This window comes from Columba livia, unplaced genomic scaffold, assembly GCF_036013475.1.
Source record: "Columba livia isolate bColLiv1 breed racing homer unplaced genomic scaffold, bColLiv1.pat.W.v2 Scaffold_135, whole genome shotgun sequence".
Taxonomy (NCBI): domain Eukaryota; kingdom Metazoa; phylum Chordata; class Aves; order Columbiformes; family Columbidae; genus Columba; species Columba livia.
The window spans coordinates 668,195-690,223 of NW_027043031.1; the positions used below are offsets into that span (position 1 = coordinate 668,195).

Sequence of the window (22,029 nt, forward strand, 5' to 3'; positions counted from 1 at the left end):
TGCCCATGGGCTCACGTTAAGTCAGCCCAGCTCTGCAGAAGTGGGGCCACAGGAACAGTGGGGACTGTCCTGGTTCTGCTAACACAGAAGGGCTGTCAGCACTTGCTTTCCCAGTGATTGGGAACAGAGATGGTGAAGGTAGTTTGGGCTTTCCAGGATTTTTACATCTCTCTCCATATTCACTGCAGAGCACCCTCAGCATTTCTGCTGCACTCAGGGAGAACAGAGCGAGTCCTGCGAGACCAGAGGATGCCTGTGGGTCAGTGCAGAGTGAGGGCAGCTGCTCTGTCCCTCTGTCTTGCTCCAGCTGCCCTGGGCTGGCACCTTTCTGAGATGGAGCCTGATCACACTCCCATGTTACCCTGAAAAGCCACCAGGCACTGCTGAGAGCAGAGGGATCCACCTCAGACCATGACAGGTCTCACCCTTTCCTAAGGTCTCAGCACCCAACGTTTAGCCCAGGACACACACAGCTCATTCCCCAGCCCCACAGACTGCATTGCCCACAGCCCACAGGTCAGAGCAAAGCTGGGACACGTGTGCCCATGGACACACCTGCAGGAAAGGACCCACAAGATCAGGCTGTGACTCTGCAGCTGAAACTGCCATCCCCAGAGAGCCTGACAGCAAGAACAAGATCCCAACAGCAGTGACCCAGAGCAGGGCAGCAAGAAGGAGAATGCGGTGAGGGTGGGTGTGAGAGAGGCCAGGGCAGAGGCAGCCGGGCACTCAGACAGCGTCACCCTTCCCCAGCTGTGCAGCACCTCCCAGACACCAACACTGCCGGGCAGCTGCTCTCAGCCCCTGTGCTCTGCAGAGGAACTGGAGCTCTGGCTGCACAGGAGCTGCTTCATGCCTTGGAGCCCCCGGCCCTGAGGGCAGAGGCTTTGCTGGGTGGGACAGGAGGCCAGGGGGCTGCTCACAGGAGGATCTGCACTGCAGGGGATCACAGGCACTTTTGTCTGTTCTCCCTCCTGTAACCATTCCGGGTTTGGTTTCCTCTCCTTTCTGATCATTTCCCTGCTGCCTGGAGATTCTCCCCTGGGAGGTGTTTCCCTGTCCATGTCTCTTCCCTGTCAGTGCTCACAGACCATCCCACCCTCTGTGCCCTCCCCCTGGCCCTACAGATCCTGCCTGTTCACAGGGCACTGCCTGGGGGCATCTTCCTGTTTGCAGGCTGGAAAACAGGACAGGTCAGACTAAGGCTGACGGGTCCAGCCAAGGTGATGCAGGTGCTGTGCACAGGCAGAGGGGTGGGGAAGGGGTGTCATGAGCCTTCTGGCAGATGTACTGATCACTCACAGCTGCAGTTCAGGAGTCTCAGTGACGTGTTTAAGCATGAGAGCTCATTTTCATTTTATCCTTTCCTGCACCCCCCAGCCCTTGGGAGAGGAAACTGAAAAGTCAGGCTCAGGAAAGCTCCCTGTCTGGTAATCCTTGCATTGATCTTCTCCTTGAGGCATCCCCTTGAAAAAACCTGGTGCTGATCTGTATGTGTGAGCAGCACTGACCCACACAGCACCCTCTCCACAGCAGAGGCACCTTTCCTGCCCAATAGGGTTTGCTCCTTCCACCACATCTTCTCCCCTCAGTGTTCTTGGGATCTCCCGGGCAGGCTGAGCACTGACCCTGGCAGGCGGCAGAGTCCCTGCCCGGCACAGCCCTGGGGTGCAGGGACCCTGCTCTGCAGGACAGCCCTGGGCACCCCTGGGTGCTCCCCCTGCAATCACCCTCAGCAGAAGCTGCCATCATGCCCTGTTCCTGTGACAGTGCAGCAGAGAAGCCCTGCTCTGGAGTGTGTTCTTATCATCTACAACAGAGATACTGTGAGAGAGACCTGACAGATCCTGTAAATTGTGGAATGTACCAGCTTAGGGTCTCCCTCCAGGAAATGCATCTGCATTGTCCTACAGCCAGAGACTTACCGTTTTACAACTGTGATTTGTCTCATTGAATCCTCAGCAACCAACCACCCCACATTGCCTTTAATCTCTCTGTGCCTGGCTCCTGTGCCCTCGGTGCTGCAGGCAGAGCCCTCAGCCCTGCTGCGTGTGCAGAGGAGCTGCTCCTGGGCAGAGCTGTCTCTCTGCAGCGCTGCCGCTGCCATGAGCTCCCTGTGTCCCAGGAGCCCAGCCCAGCTCAGCAGCACAGGAGCAGCCCATGATGTCCCTTTCTCTGTCCCCTCTGGGCTCCCAACAGGTGTCTCTGGGGCTCCAATGGCACAGCTTCGAAGTTGAAGTAATCAGTGATGTTGATTCTCTCTCCTCTTCAGAGACACTTCTTTCCAGCATTGTATTTTTCATTTTAAAAAATAAATCGGTATGAGAATCATCTTTTCTTGTCCCATCATTAGACAGGACACCAGGAATGTTACAGCAAAGGATCTAATTTCTCCAGGCTAGGGGAGGAATATCTTCAGTTGAATGAAGGCATTTTGTTCTGGTTTTACACTCCTAGGTCTAGAGAGACATTCATCAGTCTTTGGCCATGTCATGTCTGTGCTCTGATTCAAAGCCTTTGCACACATGGTCTCTTGGACACTTGGTACCAGGTTTCTTGTGGCAGGTCAGAGCTGGGCTGGTGCCACAGCTGGGGTGGCTCAGCCCAGATGTGAGGCAATGTCCTCAGCCAGGGACCTGACTGGGGAGCTGGAGCTGTCAGTGCTGCAGACAGAGCTGTGACACGGATGGAATGAACTGCCAGGCAGGGTGGCAGGAGTGAGTTCATCTGGTCTCAAGGACAGCAGCCTCCAAGCACAGCAACAGTCCAGACCAAAGCTCAGTCCAGACCTGTAAGGCAATTCAGGGGCCCCATAATGAGCTGTTACTACTGCAGGAACAGTTAAAGGAGAAACAAAGACACTGTGTGGACACTAATGAATATAATAAGAGGTGAGAATCCCTATGTCCTCTTGTTCTCCCTCTTCACCAGCAAGGTCTCTGAGATCTCTGTGGCTGGAGGCAGAACAACCAGCAGTGGATGTGGATCAAGTCGGAGTCACCGGAACTATCACAATCCTCTCCAGTCTATGGGACAGCAGGGGCAGCATCCCAGGAGCTGGGACAGCAGGACGATGATACAGTGAGGCCACTCTCCCCCATCTGTGAAAGCTCATGGAGACTGGGGGGACTCCCTGACCACTGGCAGCTCTCACACAGTGTGTGCACTTTTCAAAATGGCCAGTGGGTGAGCAGGGGAACTAAGAGCTGTGCCCCAGAGCATGTCCACTGGGACCCCATTTCTGGGTGTCTGGAAGAGAAGGTGACGGGGTTTGCCCAGGGCAGGTTGTGCCTGTCCATCCTCTTTGCTTTCTGTGAGGAAAGGAAAGGGTTGTGGACTTGGGGAGAACAACAATGGCCCGTTACCTGGAAGTCAGCAAGGCATTCAGCATCATCCCCCACAACATTCTTGTGCCCAAGGTAGGATATTATGGTCTGTGTCAGTGTGCAAGTAGATGGGTAAAACCAATCTGGATGGTTGGGCTTGGGAAGGTGCTGTATAAAGGGAGAAACGTTCCAGTCCTGAGGACAGTCAAGCACTGGAAGCTGTTTCCCAGGAGTGCGCACCCACTCTGTCCCAGAAAGTGACCAAGATGTGTTTGGATCAAGCGCTGAGCAATCTGGTCTGACCCTGCTGTGAGCAGGAGGTTGGTCAAGACACCTGGCGAGGTCCCTTTGAGCCTGAATGGCACTGTCCTTCCTTCCCCTTCATGTTTTCCATTTAGGGACAGCTCTCAGGTTTTCCCTGAGCACAGGAATAATTCACATGTGCAGCGATGCTTTGCAAGTGCCCCCAAACTGTCCTGACCACAACTTTTGCATTCCTTTTCATTTGCCCCAATCCAGGGTCTAATACCCTTGCAGAAAGAACAGCCCATGTTGTTAACCCTTTCAGAGCAGGTTGTTCAAGAGCTGTCAGCCTCCATGTACAGAGTCTGCACAGCAGCCAGGCAGCAAAGCCATTGTTACAGAAATGGAGATGAGACACTTGACCAGCTCCTTGCACCCAGATATCAGCGTGACATGTCAGCTGAGATTCCCGGGAACAGCTGAACTGTAAGAGCAGAGCATGTGAGTCCTGGTTGGGTATCCTGGCTTGTCTCCTGACCCATGTGGTGCTTCAGGCTGTGAAGAGAATCAAAACCAGCCATTGGACTGGGGTAGTTCCATTTTACACGTGTCACACGGGGCAGATGAAGGGAGCTCAGAACTCCAGACTCTGCTGCACAGTTGGGACTGCAGAGACTGGAAATGCAGGTGACAGTGTGTGTCAGTGCACACACATAAAGATTCTGGCTTCCTTTGGGCCTTTGCACTGACCTGGGATCTGTTCCTTGGCCTTCTTTGTCTCAAAAAGAAACTATTCTCCTATGGAACCTCCACATCACACCACATAAGAAATAATTAAAAGGTAGAAAAATAATGAAAGAAGCACAATTTGAGGGTAATTCTGTCCAAGAGGTGTACTCTTTAAATGACTATAACAAAAAAGAAGTGAGAGAAAAAGCATTGTTCTAAGAGCTTCTTTCAAGACAACTGCTGAGGTGTAGTAGATGCTTGGAAAAGCAAGAATGACTGTTAGGAATGAAATTAAAGAGATTTAAATCATCATGATCATTAGTGAGAATAAGGAGTTCCTGTTACTGTTACTAGTGCCAGCACCACTGTTCACAAACATCCTTCAGAGCATCTCCATTTTTCCTGGGCTCCAAAGCTCATCCTGCTCAGAGTTTGACAGGATTGCTGCAAACCCCTGTGACCCAAATCTCTACAACTGTCTCTGCTCAACAGCCTTTTACCCCAGGAAGGGGAAAACTGCCAATGCAGGCACCAACCCAGTGCCCAACCTGCCTGGAGAGCCAGGACAGTTGTGCCACACAACAGCAGCCTCTGAGGGAACCTGGAGGTGATGGAATTGAAATGGTTTCCACCCAAATCACAGAATCAGAGAATCATTTAGGCTGGAAAAGACCCTTAAGAACATGGGGTCCAACCGTAAATCAAACACTGCCAAGTCCACCATTAAACCATATCCCAAAGCGCCACAACTCCACGTCTTTTAAACACCTCCAGCAATGGAAGCTCCAATCCTGAGCTAGCAGGACACCACTGGCTGCAGTTGGACATAAGATACTGGTCATGGCTGTGAGTTCAGCCCTCGCTGGCAGAATGTCTCACACCCTCACTGAGGAGGGCAGGGGGCTGGGAGATGGGAGCACGTTTCAGTTTCCAGATCCCAGCACAGAGCCCAAACCATCCTGCCCTTGGACTCTGGATCCCATTTCCTGAGATGCAAAGCTGGTGGGGCTTCTGAGGATAATCATGTTAAAAGGCATGAATAATCCTTCAAGTGTTTGTGTAATTTATCTAGGAATGACAGTTTTTAAAGAAAAAAAAAAAGAAAATTAATATGCTTATATTTAAATATCTGTAAAATAGTACACTGCATCTGTGGTAGCCCCTCTGGCAATGACAATGAAACAGGTATTTGCACTATAAGGCTCCATACCTCATCCACAAGCACACATCTAAGTGGTTCAGATGAAGGGTGGTCTGGCAAACGTCACCCTTTGTGTCCCCAGGTGATGGACACTGCTCATGTGCCTCTGCAGAGAGTGGCAGGAGCTGGATCCCCTTCTCGGGACAGACTCCTTCCAGGAGAGACACAGACACAGGGGGAACTCACCAGGGCTTTACGGCATTTCACTCAGCATCAGATTTGACATATTGGGTGCTGTCCTGTGACTGGCCTTTCTGCACAAATGATCATACAAACACAACCATTTAGTGAGACATGGTCATAAAGGGGCTGTTATGGACAAGAAAGCTCACCGTGAAATCTGCAGAGAGAGAGGAAGTTTATAATAAGCACCAGGAAGAACCAAGAAGCTCAAGGTCTCTTCTGAAAAGCGGGAGCCTTGAGCAGCCGTGATTGGCCATTGTAGGTGTGGGAGAGGGTCAGGGCATGTCAGGGAGAAGCAATGAGATGGCTGATGGCTTCAGTGAACCCTTCCAGCCATGTCTGAGCCCAGAAATGGAAAGCAGTTGATGTCTGCAGGTGGAGGAGGAACAGGAGGAAGATTTTCCTGGGAATACAGAAGGAAGAAAGGCCTCTCTTGGGCTAATCATGTATGGCAGTGCCATTTGCATGCTGTGGGCATGGCTGTGCCTGGGAGATGGGGAACGGCTGCTGCTGGGGTGGCTGTGCTCAGTCATGGCCCATGAGCTGACCCTGCTCTGCTCCTCTCTTACACTGCCCACACTTGGATGGTCCTCAGGAATCATCCATGAGCCTGGTGGATCCATGAACCTCCTGGAGTGATGGGTATGGATCCAAACAGAGGATTCAAGCAAGTGTGAGATAGGCACATTGAGGTAACTGGTGACCATTGCCAGGTGTATGAAAGAAGCTGGATGAGTTGTGAGGAACTCACAGGCATTTCCAACTCCACAGAAAACCAGAGCCTTGCAGTTAAAGCAACAGCACTTGACATAAAACCCACCCCCAAAACACAAAACACTCACACTGACCACAGGAAAAGCCTTGAAAAACATTTGAGAAAAATCTACCAGGTCCCAGGGGTCAGGGCTCAGCCATCTGGTGATGAACAAGCATCAAGGGCTGACATGGCACCAGAGCCACCTCCACATGGCCCTCACCACCTGGAACCAGTGTCTCCAAGTCTTTCCTTCAGCAGCCTGCAGGGACAGGGACCTGCACTGGTTGTTTCCTTCACAGCTGTGTCAGTGATGGCCCTTCATGGGGTCCCAAACACCCTCAGAAACTTGGGGTTTGCTTCTGCTTTTCACTTCATCAGAGGTTGTTCATTCTTTCAGTATCTGCAGTTCAGGATCATGGCAGCAGAGGGCTCACTAACATCTAAAATGCTCTTACAAGCCAAGGCTCTGTGCAGCATTTTCCTAGAGGCTTCAAGTCTGGTGTGGATGACTAGGGAGAATTCAGGAACATCCAAACAGAGAGCGTTTGCCTAATAAATAGCAATAAAGCCAAATTGCTTCTATTCCCTTCCCTGCTCTCCCTTCCCTCCCTTTCCAGAACAGGTGGTAACAGCAGATTCCAGTTCATATCCGTATGGAGCGTCTCCTGATAAAGACTGAATAAGTCAGAATAGTGGGTGCCTAAATTACCATGTGAATCAGGAGATAGTGCAGGACACCTTAAGAGGAGTCAGACACCTCTGGACCAAGAGGTGGGTGTCCCTGGGAATCTCAGGTGCCACAGCACAGTGATACTTGTGTTCAGGGAGCTGGTTAAGCGACCCATATCCTGTTCTGTAATGTTACCTCTCTGAGAAGACAACAGGAGATTGACTGATGTCAGAGCCGATTTCAGCTGCTCCAAGATGGACTCAGTCCTTGCCAAATCTGAGCCACTCAGTGATGCTGGCAGCACCTCTGGGATATTGTATTCGAGAAAGGGTAAAAAATGCTGCACAACAGCAGGTGGGAGAGAGAAGGGAGGAGATGGGAGAGAAAAGCTCTGCAGACACCAAGGTCATATCCCACAGGACCCAAGCAGGTCCCTCAGCAGGCCAAAGCTTGCTCTCCTGAAATCCTGCTCTTTGCCTTGTGATCATCTCCCAGGAGCCTCAGCTCCACTTTCCATCCCTGACTGTTCCATCCTGACCAACTCTTTCTGGTTTGTAAGTGTGAAGTCCCACAGGGCACCTCACCCCACTGACTCCTCAGTCACCCGTGTCAGGAAATGTTGTCAATGGGCTCCAAACCCTCTTTGTCCCCAGCCAGGAACCTGGGAGGTGTGGGACCATAGTCCTGCCCTTGGCCTTGCACAGCCCCACATCACACTGTCCCAGGAAGGGCCCTGGGCAATGTGGGAGGGACAGGATCTGACTCCCCAGGGTTGGGGGTCAGGGCTTGGCCCTTTGGTTAATGAAACACATCCAGGTTTACGCAGCATCAGAGAGACCTTTGCTTTTCTTGACTTGTCATCACTGCCTGCAGTTTTCTGCTCTAACCAAACTCTGGGGTCAGTTCTTCATTTGTGTCCCTCAGTGGGACCCATTAATATTACAGGAAACTTTGGAGTTTGCATCTGACTTGGACTTCCTGAGAAGTTTCTTCAGCTTCTCCTCAGGGTCTGACGTCCATGGACTCAGCACCAAACCCACCAGAGGGATCATTAAAGCGCCTTGTGCTGCTCCTGTGCTGCTGAGCTGGGCTGGGCTCCCGGGACACAGGGAGCTCATGGCAGCGGCAGCGCTGCAGAGAGACAGCTCTGCCCAGGAGCAGCTCCTCTGCACACGCAGCAGGGCTGAGGGCTCTGCCTGCAGCACCGAGGGTACAGGAGCCAGGCACAGAGAGGGTAAAGGCAATGTGGGGTGGTTGGTTGCTGAGTATTCAACGACACAAATCACAGTTCTAACACGGTAAGTCTCTGGCTGTAGGACAATGCAGCTGCATTTCCTGGAGGGATCTCCTAAAGGTGATACATCCCACAATTTACAGGATCTGTCAGGTCTCTCTCACAGTATTTCTCATGTAGAGGAGAAGAACATGGTCCAGACCAGCGCTTCCCTGCTGCACTGTCAGAGGGACAGGGCATAATGGCAGCTTCTGCTGAGGATGATTGCAGGGGGAGCACCCAGGGGTGCCCAGGGCTGTCCTGCAGAGCAGGGTCCCTGCACCCCAGGGCTGTGCCGGGCAGGGACTCTGCCGCCTGCCAGGGTCAGCGCTCAGCCTGCCCGGGAGATCCCATGGCAGCAGCTGTGGGTGGAAGGAGCGACCCCCGGCAGGGCAGGCAGGGAGCTTGTGGGGCTGAAGGGGGCTGTGTGGGTTAGGGCTGCTCAGAGCTCCAGATCCCCCCACAGACATGGCAGAGGGTCCTTCTGAACAACAACATCGAGACAGGAACAGCTGCAAGGGAAGGAGTCTGTTGCTTTCAGTTTTCCACTCTTGATTGGCTGGGTGTGCAGTGGGAGATGGGGATTTATTTCTCTCTTTGGAGAAGACACTGAGACCCCAGTTCTCGTTAGGACTGGTCTGAGCTGCTCCTGAGCCCCTGCACACACAGAGCTGCCCCTGGGCAGTGCCAGGAGGTGTGAGCAGGACAGAGCTGAGCACACAGCGGGTGGGACGGGGTCTGTGACACTGACAGGGAGCAGACCAGGGACAGACACACAGCTGCAGGCAGCACAGACATGGGCACGGAGAAGGAGCTCCTACCAGATATGACAGGGACGGGATTTAGGAACCCCCCTGCCATCCTCTGCAGTGCAGACACATTTCCCAGTGCAACCCCTGGTCTCCTCTCCTCCCCAGCAGACCCTCTGCCCCAAAGCCATGGGGTCCAGGTCACGAGTCTCCACCTCAGCAGCTGGACCTGCAGGTGAAGGGTTCCTGGAACGGGGTACTCAAATAAGGTGCTAAAAGTACTTGCTCTCCAGTGTCATCACGTGAGTGGCAGCAGCACAGCCGGGTCAGGAGAATGTTCCACAGCATGCCCGTCTGCCTTTCTGTCCTTGCTTTATTTCTCGGAAACACTTCAGTGTTCTTCCTTGTTTGTCCACCTGTCCCTGGTGCTCTTGCTCTCTGTGGCTGGGGTGGGGATGTGGGTCAGTTTTTGTTCTGACACCAGTTCAGTGGATCTTGCCTCAAAGGTGTGTTCATGGAAACCAGATGCCCCAGCTGCGTTTTAAACTGGGATTAATAATTTCTCTCAGTTAGTAGAAAGAGAGAATGAGCTGAAACATCCCTCCATCAGGGAGGGGGTTTTCCATGGGAAACAGCATGTTTATTTTCCCCAGAGAAGTCCCCTCTAACTTGTCGCTGCCTTTTCCTCCTATGACAGGTCCTCATGCCCACAGGCAGCCAATGTCCAACAGCAGCTCCATCACCCAGTTCCTCCTCCTGCCGTTCACAGACACACGGGAGCTGCAGCTCTTGCACTTCTGGCTCTTCCTGGGCATCTACCTGGCTGCCCTCCTGGGCAACGGCCTCATCATCACCACCATAGCCTGGGACCAGCACCTCCACACCCCCATGTACTTCTTCCTGCTCAACCTTTCCCTCCTCGACACGGGCTCCATCTCCACCATTCTCCCCAAGTCCATGGCTAATTCCCTCTGGGATTCCAGGGCCATCTCATACTTGGAATGTGCGACGCAGCTCTTTTTGTTTCTTTTCTTGATCACAGCAGAATATTGTCTCCTCACAGTCATGTCGTACGACCGCTACGTTGCCATCTGCAAACCCCTGCACTACGGGACCCTCCTGGGCAGCAGAGCTTGTGTCCACATGGCAGCAGCTGCCTGGGCCACTGGGTTTCTCAATGCTCTGCTGCACACGGCCAATACATTTTCACTGCCCCTGTGCAAGGGCAATGCCCTGGGCCAGTTCTTCTGTGAAATCCCCCAGATCCTCAAGCTCTCCTGCTCACACTCCTACCTCAGGGAACTTGGGCTTATTGTGGTCAGTGTCTGCTTAGCATTTGGCTGTTTTGTGTTCATTGTGGTGTCCTATGTGCAGATCTTGAGGGCCGTGCTGAGGATCCCCTCTGAGCAGGGACGGCACAAAGCCTTTTCCACCTGCCTCCCTCACCTGGCCGTGGTCTCCCTGTTCCTCAGCACTGCCATGTCTGCCTACCTGAAGCCCCCCTCTATATCCTCTCCTTCCCTGGACCTGGTGGTGTCTGTTCTGTACTCGGTGGTGCCTCCAGCAGTGAACCCCCTCATCTACAGCATGAGGAACAAGGAGATCAAGGATGCCCTGAGGAAACTCATATCTTAGTGTTTTCTGAAGCAATGTACTGCCCATCTGCCTCTACACAGGAGTTTTAATGTAGCTAATTACAGGCTCAACCTGTCATCTGGATTTTCTGTTGTTATTTGTTATTTTCTTATTGCGATGATGTTTTCAGCCCCTTTTTAATCCACTGTCTGCTATTCTTTTATAGCCACTGGCTGTTTAAATGAGGAACAGTACACTTCTTGTCTCTAACCAAAATAAAGATTCCTGTAGTGACTTGTTTTTCACTATATCCTTCCTGCAAGGCCTTTTTGCACGTTCAGGGACAGTTCCTGTGCGTGGATGGAGGGGAAAACAGCTCTGGCATGGCAGCATCCGCGAGGGAGCAGCAGCGCTTGTTCTTCCAGAGCTGTTCTGGTTCCATTCCCACACTCTCCTTCTCATCCCTGGTGTTGGTGCAAGGCCTGAGTGCTCTGGCAGCTTGGTCACCGTCCTGCTGTGTGTCAGTGCTGTGGGCGCAGGCAGGGACAGGCAATGGGCACTGCTGTGACAGAGCTGGCCTCACAACAACCTTTCCAGACATAATGGTGATCTCCTATGGGCAGTGCATGATGGTTTATATCTTCTTGCAAAGTTTCTCTCAAGCATATTCCTACAAAAGTCACCCACAGATTAAACACCATTGTACAGCTGAACAGTGCGTGTGTGCAGGGCTGGCACACAGCAGTGTCCTCTGACAGCCAGGCTCCTGCCAGAGACCTGCAGGACCAGCAGAGCAGGGGCTGGGCTGTGCCCCTGTGCACTGGACACTCCACAGAATCTGCCCCAGGGCATCGTCATGGACGGGCCCCTCACAGCCACCATTTCCAGCACTGGCCTCTCACCCACAGAGGTTGTTCTTCCCTCCATGGATGGACAATGAATGAGTAGTTCAGCAGTCTGGGTTTGCTTTGTGAAAAATGCAGTTGTGATTCGTGCTAAGATGTTTAATGTTTACAGATAGAACCAAATGAGGCACGGGCTCTGAACTTGGAAAAAGGTGGTTAAGTTCTATGTAAAAAGTTATGAAACTTGCTTATGAAGTTATATTGACAGAGGGAGTTAACATTTTAAGGGTTAACTAAACTTATAATGGGTGCCTGCTAACAAGCTAACACTTTAAGGCTTAGTCACACAATAAATGCTTAGTTTAGAGCTTTATGTTAAGAAGAACAGAACCCCATTGAATGCCAAGATAAGAAGTTTTACTGCACCTAGCTGTAAACTTGAGGAGACAAGATAACGAAGATTTACAGCAAAAGGGGGCGCCAGTCTGGTTTCATTCAACTTGGCAGCTTGGGTCCCAGTCAATTCAACATAATGAGCCAAAGGTAAAAAGTTCACTGTGACGAAGCTGAAGGAGCCTTCATCCAAAGACCCCCAAAGACCCCTCCTCCAATTCACCAAGTGGCACTGCGCAGGCGCAACAGGGGAGGGTCTATGGAAATGGTTCTCTGAGACTCATTTTAATCAGAAGCGGGGAAAGGTTATGAATATGTACAGGCGTTCCTGGGGTCATTATGAATATGTAATACCTTACTGTATTTAAGCACACTTCTTATTGTTTAAAGGTGTGCGTGTTGGGCGGAGTGAATCCCCCGTGCACCCAGCGCTGTTTTGCTTATGCTCTAATGAACACGTGTTTAAGGAATACAAGGAATTGGATTACATGTTTTTTATCCATAGAAAAAGCGTAAGTTATTTCTTTCACTTTGTACAGATGAGATGTGATGTGATCACGCACATCATGTATGTGAGGTGACATGACCATGAGCCAGCACTGTGCCCTTGTGGCCAGGAAGGCCAATGGCATCCTGGGGTGTATTAGAAGGGGAGTGGTTAGTAGATCGAGAGAGGTCCTCCTTCCCCTCTACTCCACCCTGGTGAGACCCCATCTGGAATACTGAGTCCAGTTCTGGGTTCCTCAGTTCCAGAAGGACAGGGAACTGCTGGAGAGGGTCCAGCGTAGGGCAACGAAGATGATTAAGGGAGTGGAGCACCTCCCTTATGAAGAAAGGCTGAGGGAGCTGGGTCTCTTTTAGTTTGGAGAAGAGGAGACTGAGGGATGACCTTATTAATGTTATATAAATATATAAAGGGTGAGTGCCACAAGGATGGGGCCAGGCTCTTCTCAGTGGCAAACAATGATAAGACAAGGGGTAATGGGATCAAGCTGGAACACAAGAGGTTCCACTTAAATTTGAGAAAAAACTTCTTCTCATTGAGGGTGACAGAGCACTGAAGAGGCTGCCCAGGGGGGTTGTGGAGTCTCCTTCTCTGCAGACATTCAAAACCCGCCTGGACATGTTCCTGTGCGACCTCACCTGGGCGTTCCTGCTCCAGCAGGGGATTGGACTGGATGATCTTCTGAGGTTCCTTCCAATCCCAAACATACTGTGATACTGTGATACTGTGATACTGTGTGACATGAACACGAGTGACCACAAACACCATCAACTGTTCCTTGGGGTTCCATGAAAACCTGTGGCACACACAAGGTCCTGAGGTCACTTCCTGTTGGAAGTAACACCCCACGGGAAACTGTCTGAATGCAGCGCTGGGTTGTGCTTCCTTAATTGAGCTCCCCGTGTCCATTCCTCATGACGTGGGACATCTCAGATTAGTGCAGAGCAGGTGAAACACCAGAGCTGAGGTGTCTCCCACCCCTTTGGAGTGGCAACGGGAGGCCAGAGGGACAATGTGACTTCTGCCTCTGTGTGTAAAAGGGACAGACTGTCTCTGAGCATCCCTGGGTGCCTAACGAGCCCTGAGACAAACTCAGATATGGAGTCCTGATGGAACCCTGTCATTTCTGTGTGTGACTCCAGGAACAAACCTCAGTGTCCCAGTGAGATCCATCTCAGCTGCTGGGACAGGCTCATTGCAAGTGCTCCTGTCTGCTGTCACCCTTGCCTGTGATTCTGGGTTGTGCTCTCAAAAGTAAGACAAAGTGGTAAGAGGGTTTCTGAGGTCTTGGAAAAGGCAGATATCAAACCCATCTGCATGAAAAGCATGAAGGAGAATTAATAGCTGGTCAACCTACCGCCATACCCAGAATTTTGCAGGGTCACAGACATGGTGTTCCTTGGTGTCCTAGTAGCCAGATCAGTGATCTTTGGGCTGGAGAATTGGAAGCTGGGTGGGAAGTTGGCTGGACAATCAAGCCAAATGTCATCAGCGGTACAAAGCCCTCCGTGCAGCCAGTTACTAGTAGCATTGCTCAGTGACCAGCACTTGGACCAGCACTGTTAAACGTCTTTATTCTCCCTCTCTATGATGTGACAAGTGCACATTCAGCTTCTCTGTGGTGAGGCATAGTTGTGAGGAACCCTTGAACAACCTCACCTGGTTAACCCTGCCTGGAGCAGGACAGTGAGACAAGTGAGACAAGGGCTTTCTTCAAACCTCAAGTTATTCTGAGATTCAATGAGTCTTTCCCTTGGAGAGGATTTTGAAGGTAGAATAGGCAGAGGAAGAATAAAAAGAATAAAAGACAGAAAAGGAGTTCTAAATGTTGTCAACAAAAAAACAGCAGTGCCTCTGAAGAGTGTTTTTCAACTCAAATCTCTAGTATGGAATATACTTGATAAATTTGATAAAACAAGTATACTTTTATCTGATCAGGGCCTGGGCCATAAAAAAGGTGATGGATAGTTATGGTATTATGAGTTCAGTTGTGTCTCAGACACTGATAATCCAGTCAGAATCCTGTGGCTGTGAAGGGGACAGTGAGGCCAGTTCTGTCTCTGGAGGTGACAACCCAGCAGCAGGGACACGGCTGGGAAAGAACCTCAGCCTAAGTATGACAGATCCTACCCAGGAAGAGATCTTGGAGACAGGTTGTCACATCCATCCCAACTGAGAACATGGTGGGACAGCAGCAGGGACATGGTCGTGTGTATCAGAGAAGCTGAAAGGCCAGCAGCACTCATGGGATTTAGGAGATCATGGGGAGGTTACTTCTCTCTGGTCAAGTGCAAGACGACTAGAAGAATAACAGGTTGGGATCTCTGCTTGACGGGCAGTTTCTGAGGTGGTGAAGCTTTCTCAAGTAGTGGGAAAAAGCAGCAGAGAAAAAAAAACAAAACCACTAAGTGCAGATGGGGAAGTGGAGACTGGTTATCAGGAGGAAAAAATGTCAGAGGAAGGGCAGTGCTGTGGGGCAAGAGGTGACCCAGAGGGAGCTGGATCAGCCCATGGTTTGTGTTCCAAAGAGCAGCCGGTGAGGGTGCAGACACAGCAGTGAAGGTGCAGAAATGCTGGGTGAGAGCAGGTGGGGAAGCGAGATGGGTGTCTGCAGCCTGCAGGGAAAGGGGGGCAGGGGTAGCACCGTGTGGAACAGCCTGTGGTGGAGATGGCAAAGGGCGCTGTAAGGCTGGAAGGGACCCACTGAACCCAGGTCTGTGTCCCCTTGGCCAGGGCAGTTGTCTCTGCCACTGAGGCCCAGCAGAAGACATCTTGTCCTCACGGCACTGGGGCCTCGGTGCCTCCTTGCAGCCCCATGGGGAAGCTGGAAGTTGTTGTCCCAGTGTTGTCCTTCCCTGGGCCTTGCACACCCACATCCCACGGTCCCAGGAAGAGCCCTGAGCCGTGTGTGAGGGACAGGATCCCCCTTCCCATTGCCTGGAGCTCAGGGCTCCTCCTTTCTGCTTCAGAAAGCAAACCAAGCAAACTCCTCCTGGGAGTTACATCACTTTTCTTTACATCAGATTCTCTACTGAAGTTTGCGCCTGGTTTTGCGCCAGCTTTTCTGCAGCTGGCAAATGTGATGCCCATCTACAGGAATGGCCAAAAGGAGTATCTGGGGAACTACTGTCAGTGTAACTTCTGTGCTGGGCAAGGTCATGGAGCAGATGATCTTGAGTAACATCACACAGCACATACCAGAGAACAATGTGATCAGGTCCAGTCAACATGGGTTTAAGAAAAGCAGGTCCTGTTTGACCAACCTGATGTCCTTCTATGACAAGATGACCCAATTAGTGGATGAGGGAAAGGCTGTGGATGTTGTGTACTTAGACTTCAGTAAAGCCTTTAACACTGTATCTCACAGCATCTCCTGGAGAAGCTGCAGCTCATGGCCTGGATGGTGTATCTGCGATGGGTAAAGAAATGGCTGGAGGACCGCACCCATAGAGTTGTGGCCAAATCCAGTTGGTGGCCGGTCATGAGTGGTGGCCCCAGGGCTCAGTATTGGGGACAGTTCTGTTAATCTCTATCAATGATTTGGATGATGGTATCGAGTGCACCCTCAGTAAGTTTGCAGATGACACCAGGTTGGGTGGGAGTGTTGATCTGCTGGAGAATGGGAAGGCCATGCAGAGGGATCTGGACCCGCTGGATCATTGGGCTGAGGTCTGTTGTCTGAATTTTAACAAGTGCCGGGTGCAGCACGTGGGTCACAACAACCCCAGGCAGCGCTACAGGCTCAGGGACGAGCGGCTGGAAAATTTCCTGGTGGAGAAGGATACGGGTGTGTTGGTCGGCAGCAGCTGAACAGGAGCCAGCGTGTGCCCAGGTGGCCAAAAAGGCCACCAATAGTATCCTGGCTTGTATCAGGAATAGTGTGGCCAGCAGGACTAGAGAAGTGACTGTGCCACTGTACTTGGAACTGGTGTGGCTGCACCTTGAATCTGGTCCTTATCATAAGGACATTGAGGCACTAGAGAGAGTGCAGAGGAGGCGACAAAGCTGCTGAGGGGCTGGAGCACAAGTGTGATGAGGAGCGGCTGAGGGAACTGGTGGGTTCAGTCTGGAGAACAGGAGGCTGAGGGGAGACCTTATCACTGTCTACAACTGCCTGAAAGGAAGTTGGAGCATGGAGGGGGTTGGTCTCTTCTCATGAGTAGCAAGTGATAGGACAAGAGGAAAAGGCCTCGAGTTGTGCCAGTGAAAGTTTAGATTGGATATTAGGAAAAAATTCTTCCTGGAAAGGGCTGTCAGACATTGGAACAGGCTGCCCAGGGCAGCGGTGGAGTCACCATCCCTGCAGGGGTTTAAAAGGAGTTTATACGAGGTTCTTAAGGAAGATGGTCTAGTGCTCGAGTCAGGTTATGGTTCAACTCGATGATCCTGAGTGTCTCTTTCACCCGAAACGATTCTATGATTCTGTGATGTCAACTGCATAATTCTTCTATCACTTCTTCTCAGTGCTTTTCACGTACCTGCCTCTTTACCTACAGTCCTGAAACTTATCTGATTAGATGCACAAGTGTTGAATACTAATTGTAAATGATGAAAGCACCATCGCTCTGTCAGTCTGGTCTGATACCTGCCAGTCCCAGGCAAACACCTCAGGTACACGGGGCCTCTCGAGGTTTGCACTGGGTGCTTAGAGTGGGACCATGGAGCTCAGCCCAAAAACCTGAGAACTCCCCTCAAAACTGAAAACCAAACCCAACCAAATTAAACCAAAGCAACAACAACAACAAGAACAAGAAACCAACACTTTTAATATCAGATTAAATAATTCAATATTTCCAATAAAATTTCTGTGGAATTTCTATCCTGCCAAAATATGAATTTTCAGAATGTGTACGGACTGTGGGAGATGAAACGTTGGCCTTTCCCTGTGCTTGCAGTGCCAGAACTCTGTCTATCACTACGTGTATTTAATCCCCTGCACATGCAGGAGTTTCCACCTGTCCTTACCCAGCTCCCCGTGTCTGAACTCATCTCTTCAGAAGCCTGTCTGGACATTTGCACTTTCCATCGCTCCCCAGAGGTTCTTCACCTCTCACTCTTGGCTCATTCAGAGCCTCTCAGCTCTCACTCTGCTTTGAGCTTCAGGCAGGTCAAGTCTTTCAGCAGTTGCTCTCCTACTCCCTACAGGCAACTCTTCAACTATGGCAATGGACCTCGCTGGAAACTGCTTAATTTAACCACAGAACTGAGAAACATCATTAAGTTCTATTGTGTTTTCTTTTTTTTTTTCCTTTGTTGTTTCCTCTAATTAAAAATTCCCCAGTGCCTGTTTACATCCAGTTCTCTAAGGAAACATGAAGCAATCCTGTGAAGAAGCTGTAACAATCAGTGCAAACTTCAGTGCAGAATCTGATGTAAAGAAATGTGCTGTAAATCCCAGGGGCCAATGATCAGAACAGGGAGTTTGGGGAGCTGGTTATAGATTTCCTGCTAACAGTTTGAGCAGAGAAACATTCTTCACAGAACTGCTCTGTTTATTTGGCACCTTTGAGGTCTCCTCCTCTGCCTGTATTTTTATTTTCTTGTTCCTCCACCTCTTCCTTCTTCCAAAACGTTTCCAAGGGAAAGATTCCTGGAATCACAGAGCAACTCAGGTGTGAACATCATCTTGTCTCACTGTCCTGCTCAGGGCAGGGTGACCCAGGTGAGCTTGTCCAAGGCCTCTGCCCAGCTTTGCACCATCCACTAAGGAGCTGAAGGTTCACTGTGTCACATCATACAGGGGGAGAATAAAGACGCTCAACAGTGTTGGCCCAAGTGCTGGTCCCTGAGGGATCCCACTGGTAACTGGCTCTGGGGGCACTTTGTACCACTGGTGACGTTTGGGCTTCATCATCCAGCCAACTTCTTATCCAGCATCCACTTCTTTAGCACAGAAAGCACCAATCGCGTTATAAGAACACAACGGGAAACCATGTCTGACACCTTGCGAATTTCCATGTGCACGATGTGCCCTTCTTTCCCTGCCCATTTGGGTTCAGCAATCCCTTCCTTGTTTTCCAAGTGTCTGGACATGGCTGCAGGAAGACTTGTCCCATTCCCTTCCCAGGGATGGAGCTGGGCTGAGTAGCCTGTAATTCTGACAATTCTCATTCCTGCCCTTCTTGAAGGCAGGTTTGACAACTGCCTTTTCCAAGGACCTCAGGACCTCTCTGATGGCTCTGGCATGTTTGAGACCACAATCCAGAGTCATGGGTAAGGATGGTGTAGCAAACAGGAGCAGGTGAGATTGATCTGCCGGGGCCAGTGGGGTTTGTTCCTGGAGTCACACACGGAAATGTCAGTGTCTGTCAGGCATCCATGTCTGAGCTGGCCTCATGGATTCCTTATGCACCCAGGGATGCTCAGAGACAGAGTCTGTTCCTTTCACACACAGAGGCAGGAGTCACAGTGTCCATCTGGCCTCCTGAGGGAGGTACCTCAGCCCTGTGGTGTGCCACCCTGCTCTGCACTCATCTGAGACGTCCCACGTTATGGGGAATGGACACGAGGACATTGGTTAAAGGAAGCACAACCCAGTGCTGCATTTAGTTTCCATGTGAGGTTTTTCCCAATGTAAAATGACCTCGGGACGCTGTCTGTCCCACAGGCCTTCATAGAATCATACAGTGTCCTGAGCTGGAAGGGCCCCACAAGGACCATGGAGTCCAACTCCTGTCCTTACACAGGACACCCCACAGGTCACCACGTGTGTCTGAGGACGTTGTCCAGTCTCTTCTTGAACACGGTCAGGTTGGGGCTGTGACACCTCCCTGGGGAGCCTGTTCAGTGTCCAGCACCTCTGGGTGAAGAACCTTTTCCTCATGTCTGACCCCTGGCACATCTTCATGCCGTTCCCTTGGGTTCTGTCATTGGTCACCAGAGACAAGAGAGAAGAGCTCAACTCCCTTCTGAGGAACCTGCAGCCCCATGAGCTCTGCCCTCAGTCACATCTTCTCCAGCCTGAGCAAACCCAGGGACTTCAGCTGCTCCTAATACGGCTTTTCCTCCAAACCCTTCAACAAATTTGTAGCCTCTTCTGGGCACTCTCCAGTAGCTTTATCTCCTTTTACCCTGTGTCCCCAGCCCTGCACACAGTGAATGCTGCAGGTGAGGCCGCCCCAGCACACAGAAGAGCGGGACAATCCCCTCCCTGCCCGGCTGGCCGTGCTGTGCTGGCTGCACCCAGGACACGGTCCCTCTTGGTTCCAGGGACGCTGGTGGCTCATGTTCAACTTGCTGTTGACCAGACCCTCAGATCCCTCTCTGCAGAGCTGCTCTGCAGCATCTCATCTCCCAGTCTGTATGTACAGACAGGGTTGACGTGTCCCAGGTGCAAAATGGCACCCCTGAATATCTGACAGCATTGACGCTCACTTCGGTTCATCTCACCTCAAATACATGATGTTAACGCTCACATCTCATCTGTACAATGCAAACACGGACTTCTGACCTACTCATTCAGTGTCTTTTCAGGTAAGGAGAAAGAACCTCTCTGAACTGGGGCGAGTGGTCCAGGCTGGAAACGAAGCTGTGAGGGATTAGTCCATGATGATTGGGGCAGATTTGATGGGGTGTCCAGTGCACAGGGGCACAGCCCAGCCCCTGCTCTGCTGGTCCTGCAGGTGTCTGGCAGGAGCCTGGCTGTGAGAGGACACTGCTGTGTGCCAGCCCTGCACACACACGCTGTTCAGCTGTACACTGGGGTTTCATATATAGGTCACTTTCTTGGGCATGTTCTTGAGAGTATCTTTGTAAGAAGAACTAAACCTTCAGGCCCTGCCCATAGGAGATCAAGTTTCTATCTGGAAAGGCTGTTGTGAGGCCAGCTCTGTCACAGCAGTGCCCATTGCCTGTCCCTGCCTGCGCTCACAGCACTGACACACAGCAGGACGGTGACCAAGCTGCCCGAGCACTCAGGCCTTGCACCAACACCAGGGATGAGAAGGAGAGTGTGGGAGTGGAACCAGAACAGCTCTGGAAGAACAAGCGCTGCTGCTCCCTGGCAGGGCTGCCAGGATGGACTCTTTTCCCTCCTACCCATCACAGAAACTGTCCCTGCAGCTCCATACAGGCCTTGGGGGAATAATATCAGTGAAAAAAAAGTCACTGCAGAGCCCTTTTTTTTGTTTAAATAAACAGAGAGAATAGCTGCATATTTATACAGCCAGTGGGTTTGAAAAGAAAAGCAGACAATGAATTAGAAAGGGGATGACAAATATATCATGATTTATTAAAAAATAAATACCACCAACACACACACAGAATCTGGGCCTCTAATGGGTTACATTAAAGCTGTTATCCGTTAAAGGGTGGATGACGGACACTTTATTATTTTTGAAATGCCTCCAGTGATTAGTTTCCTCAGGGCATCCTTGACCTCCTTGTTCCTCATGCTGTACATGAGGGGATTCAATGTTGGAGGTATCAGTGAGTATAGAACAGACACCACCAGGTCCAAGAACGGGAAGGAGATGGAGGGGGGCTTCAGGTAGGCAAAAAAAGCGGTGCTGACAAACAGAGTAACCACGGCCAGGTGAGGGAGGCAGGTGGAAAAGGCTTTGTGCCGTCCCTGCTCAGAGGGGATCCTCAGCACGGCCCTGAAGATCTGCACATAGGACACCACAATGAAAATAAAACACATAAAAAATAAACAGCCACTAACCACAAGAAGCCCAAGTTCCCTGAGGTAGGAGTGTGAGCAGGAGAGCTTGAGGATCTGGGGGATTTCACAGAAGAACTGGCCCAGGGCATTGCCCTTGCACAGGGGCAGTGAAAATGTATTGGCCGTGTGCAGCAGAGCATTGAGAAACCCAGTGGCCCAGGCAGCTGCTGCCATGTGGATACAAGCTCTGCTGCCCAGGAGGGTCCCGTAGTGCAGGGGTTTGCAGATGGCAACATAGCGGTCGTAGGACATGATGGTGAGGAGCCAATATTCTGCTGAAGCTAAAAAGAGAAACAGGAACACTTGGGCAGCACATCCTGTGTAGGAGATGGCTCTGGTGTTCCAGAGGGAATTGGCCATGGACTTGGGGACAATGGTGGAGATGGAGCCCAGGTCAAGGAGGGCGAGGTTGAGCAGGAAGAAGTACATGGGGGTGTGGAGGTGCTGGTCCCAGGCTATGGTGGTGATGATGAGGCCGTTGCCCAGGAGGGCAGCCAGGTAGATGCCCAGGAAGAGCCAGAAGTGCAAGAGCTGCAGCTCCCGTGTGTCTGTGAACGGCAGGAGGAGGAACTGGGTGATGGAGCTGCTGTTGGACATTTGCTGCCTCTGGGCATGAGGACCTGTCATAGGAGGAAAAGATAGTGAAGGTATAGATGAGGCTTCTCTGGGAATCATCAAACCCATTTCCCACAGACCCTCCCACCCTGACACACAAAGAGACACTTTTCTTTTTCCAGGAGAACATCCTGGCTGGAGCCCTCGTCGGTGCTTGATGAGTGTGCAATGAAGAGCAGGGTCTCTGCCCAGGGGCTCCTGAGGAGTCAGCCTGGCCCTGTGTGATCGGGTGGGCAGGGGCCAGTCCTGGGGTTCAGCTTTGTCAGCTGGAACCGCTCCTGGTGCAGAAGGGACTGTCAGCAT

General features: G+C 51.3%; 2 protein-coding genes across 2 annotated transcripts; one reads left to right on the forward strand and one right to left on the reverse strand.

The window, feature by feature from the left end:
* Positions 1 to 10,226: 10,226 nt before the first annotated feature.
* Positions 10,227 to 10,766, forward strand: LOC135577743 (olfactory receptor 14J1-like; the record flags this gene model as incomplete). Its single annotated transcript, XM_065047864.1, has 1 exon — positions 10,227 to 10,766. A coding segment is annotated over one exon (540 nt), but the record flags the coding sequence as incomplete, so codon positions are not given.
* A 9,985-nt stretch (positions 10,767 to 20,751) lies between these two features.
* On the reverse strand, positions 20,752 to 21,708 carry LOC135577724 (olfactory receptor 14A16-like). The gene has a single exon (XM_065047844.1). The coding sequence runs from the start codon at positions 21,706 to 21,708 to the stop codon at positions 20,752 to 20,754; it is 957 nt and encodes a 318-aa protein (XP_064903916.1).
* Between the last annotated feature and the right edge of the window lie 321 nt (positions 21,709 to 22,029).

Excerpts from the sequence above, each read along its gene's own strand:
- LOC135577724 (XM_065047844.1), bottom strand. The coding sequence starts at position 21,708 with ATGTCCAACAGCAGCTCCATCACCCAGTTCCTCCTCCTGCCGTTCACA.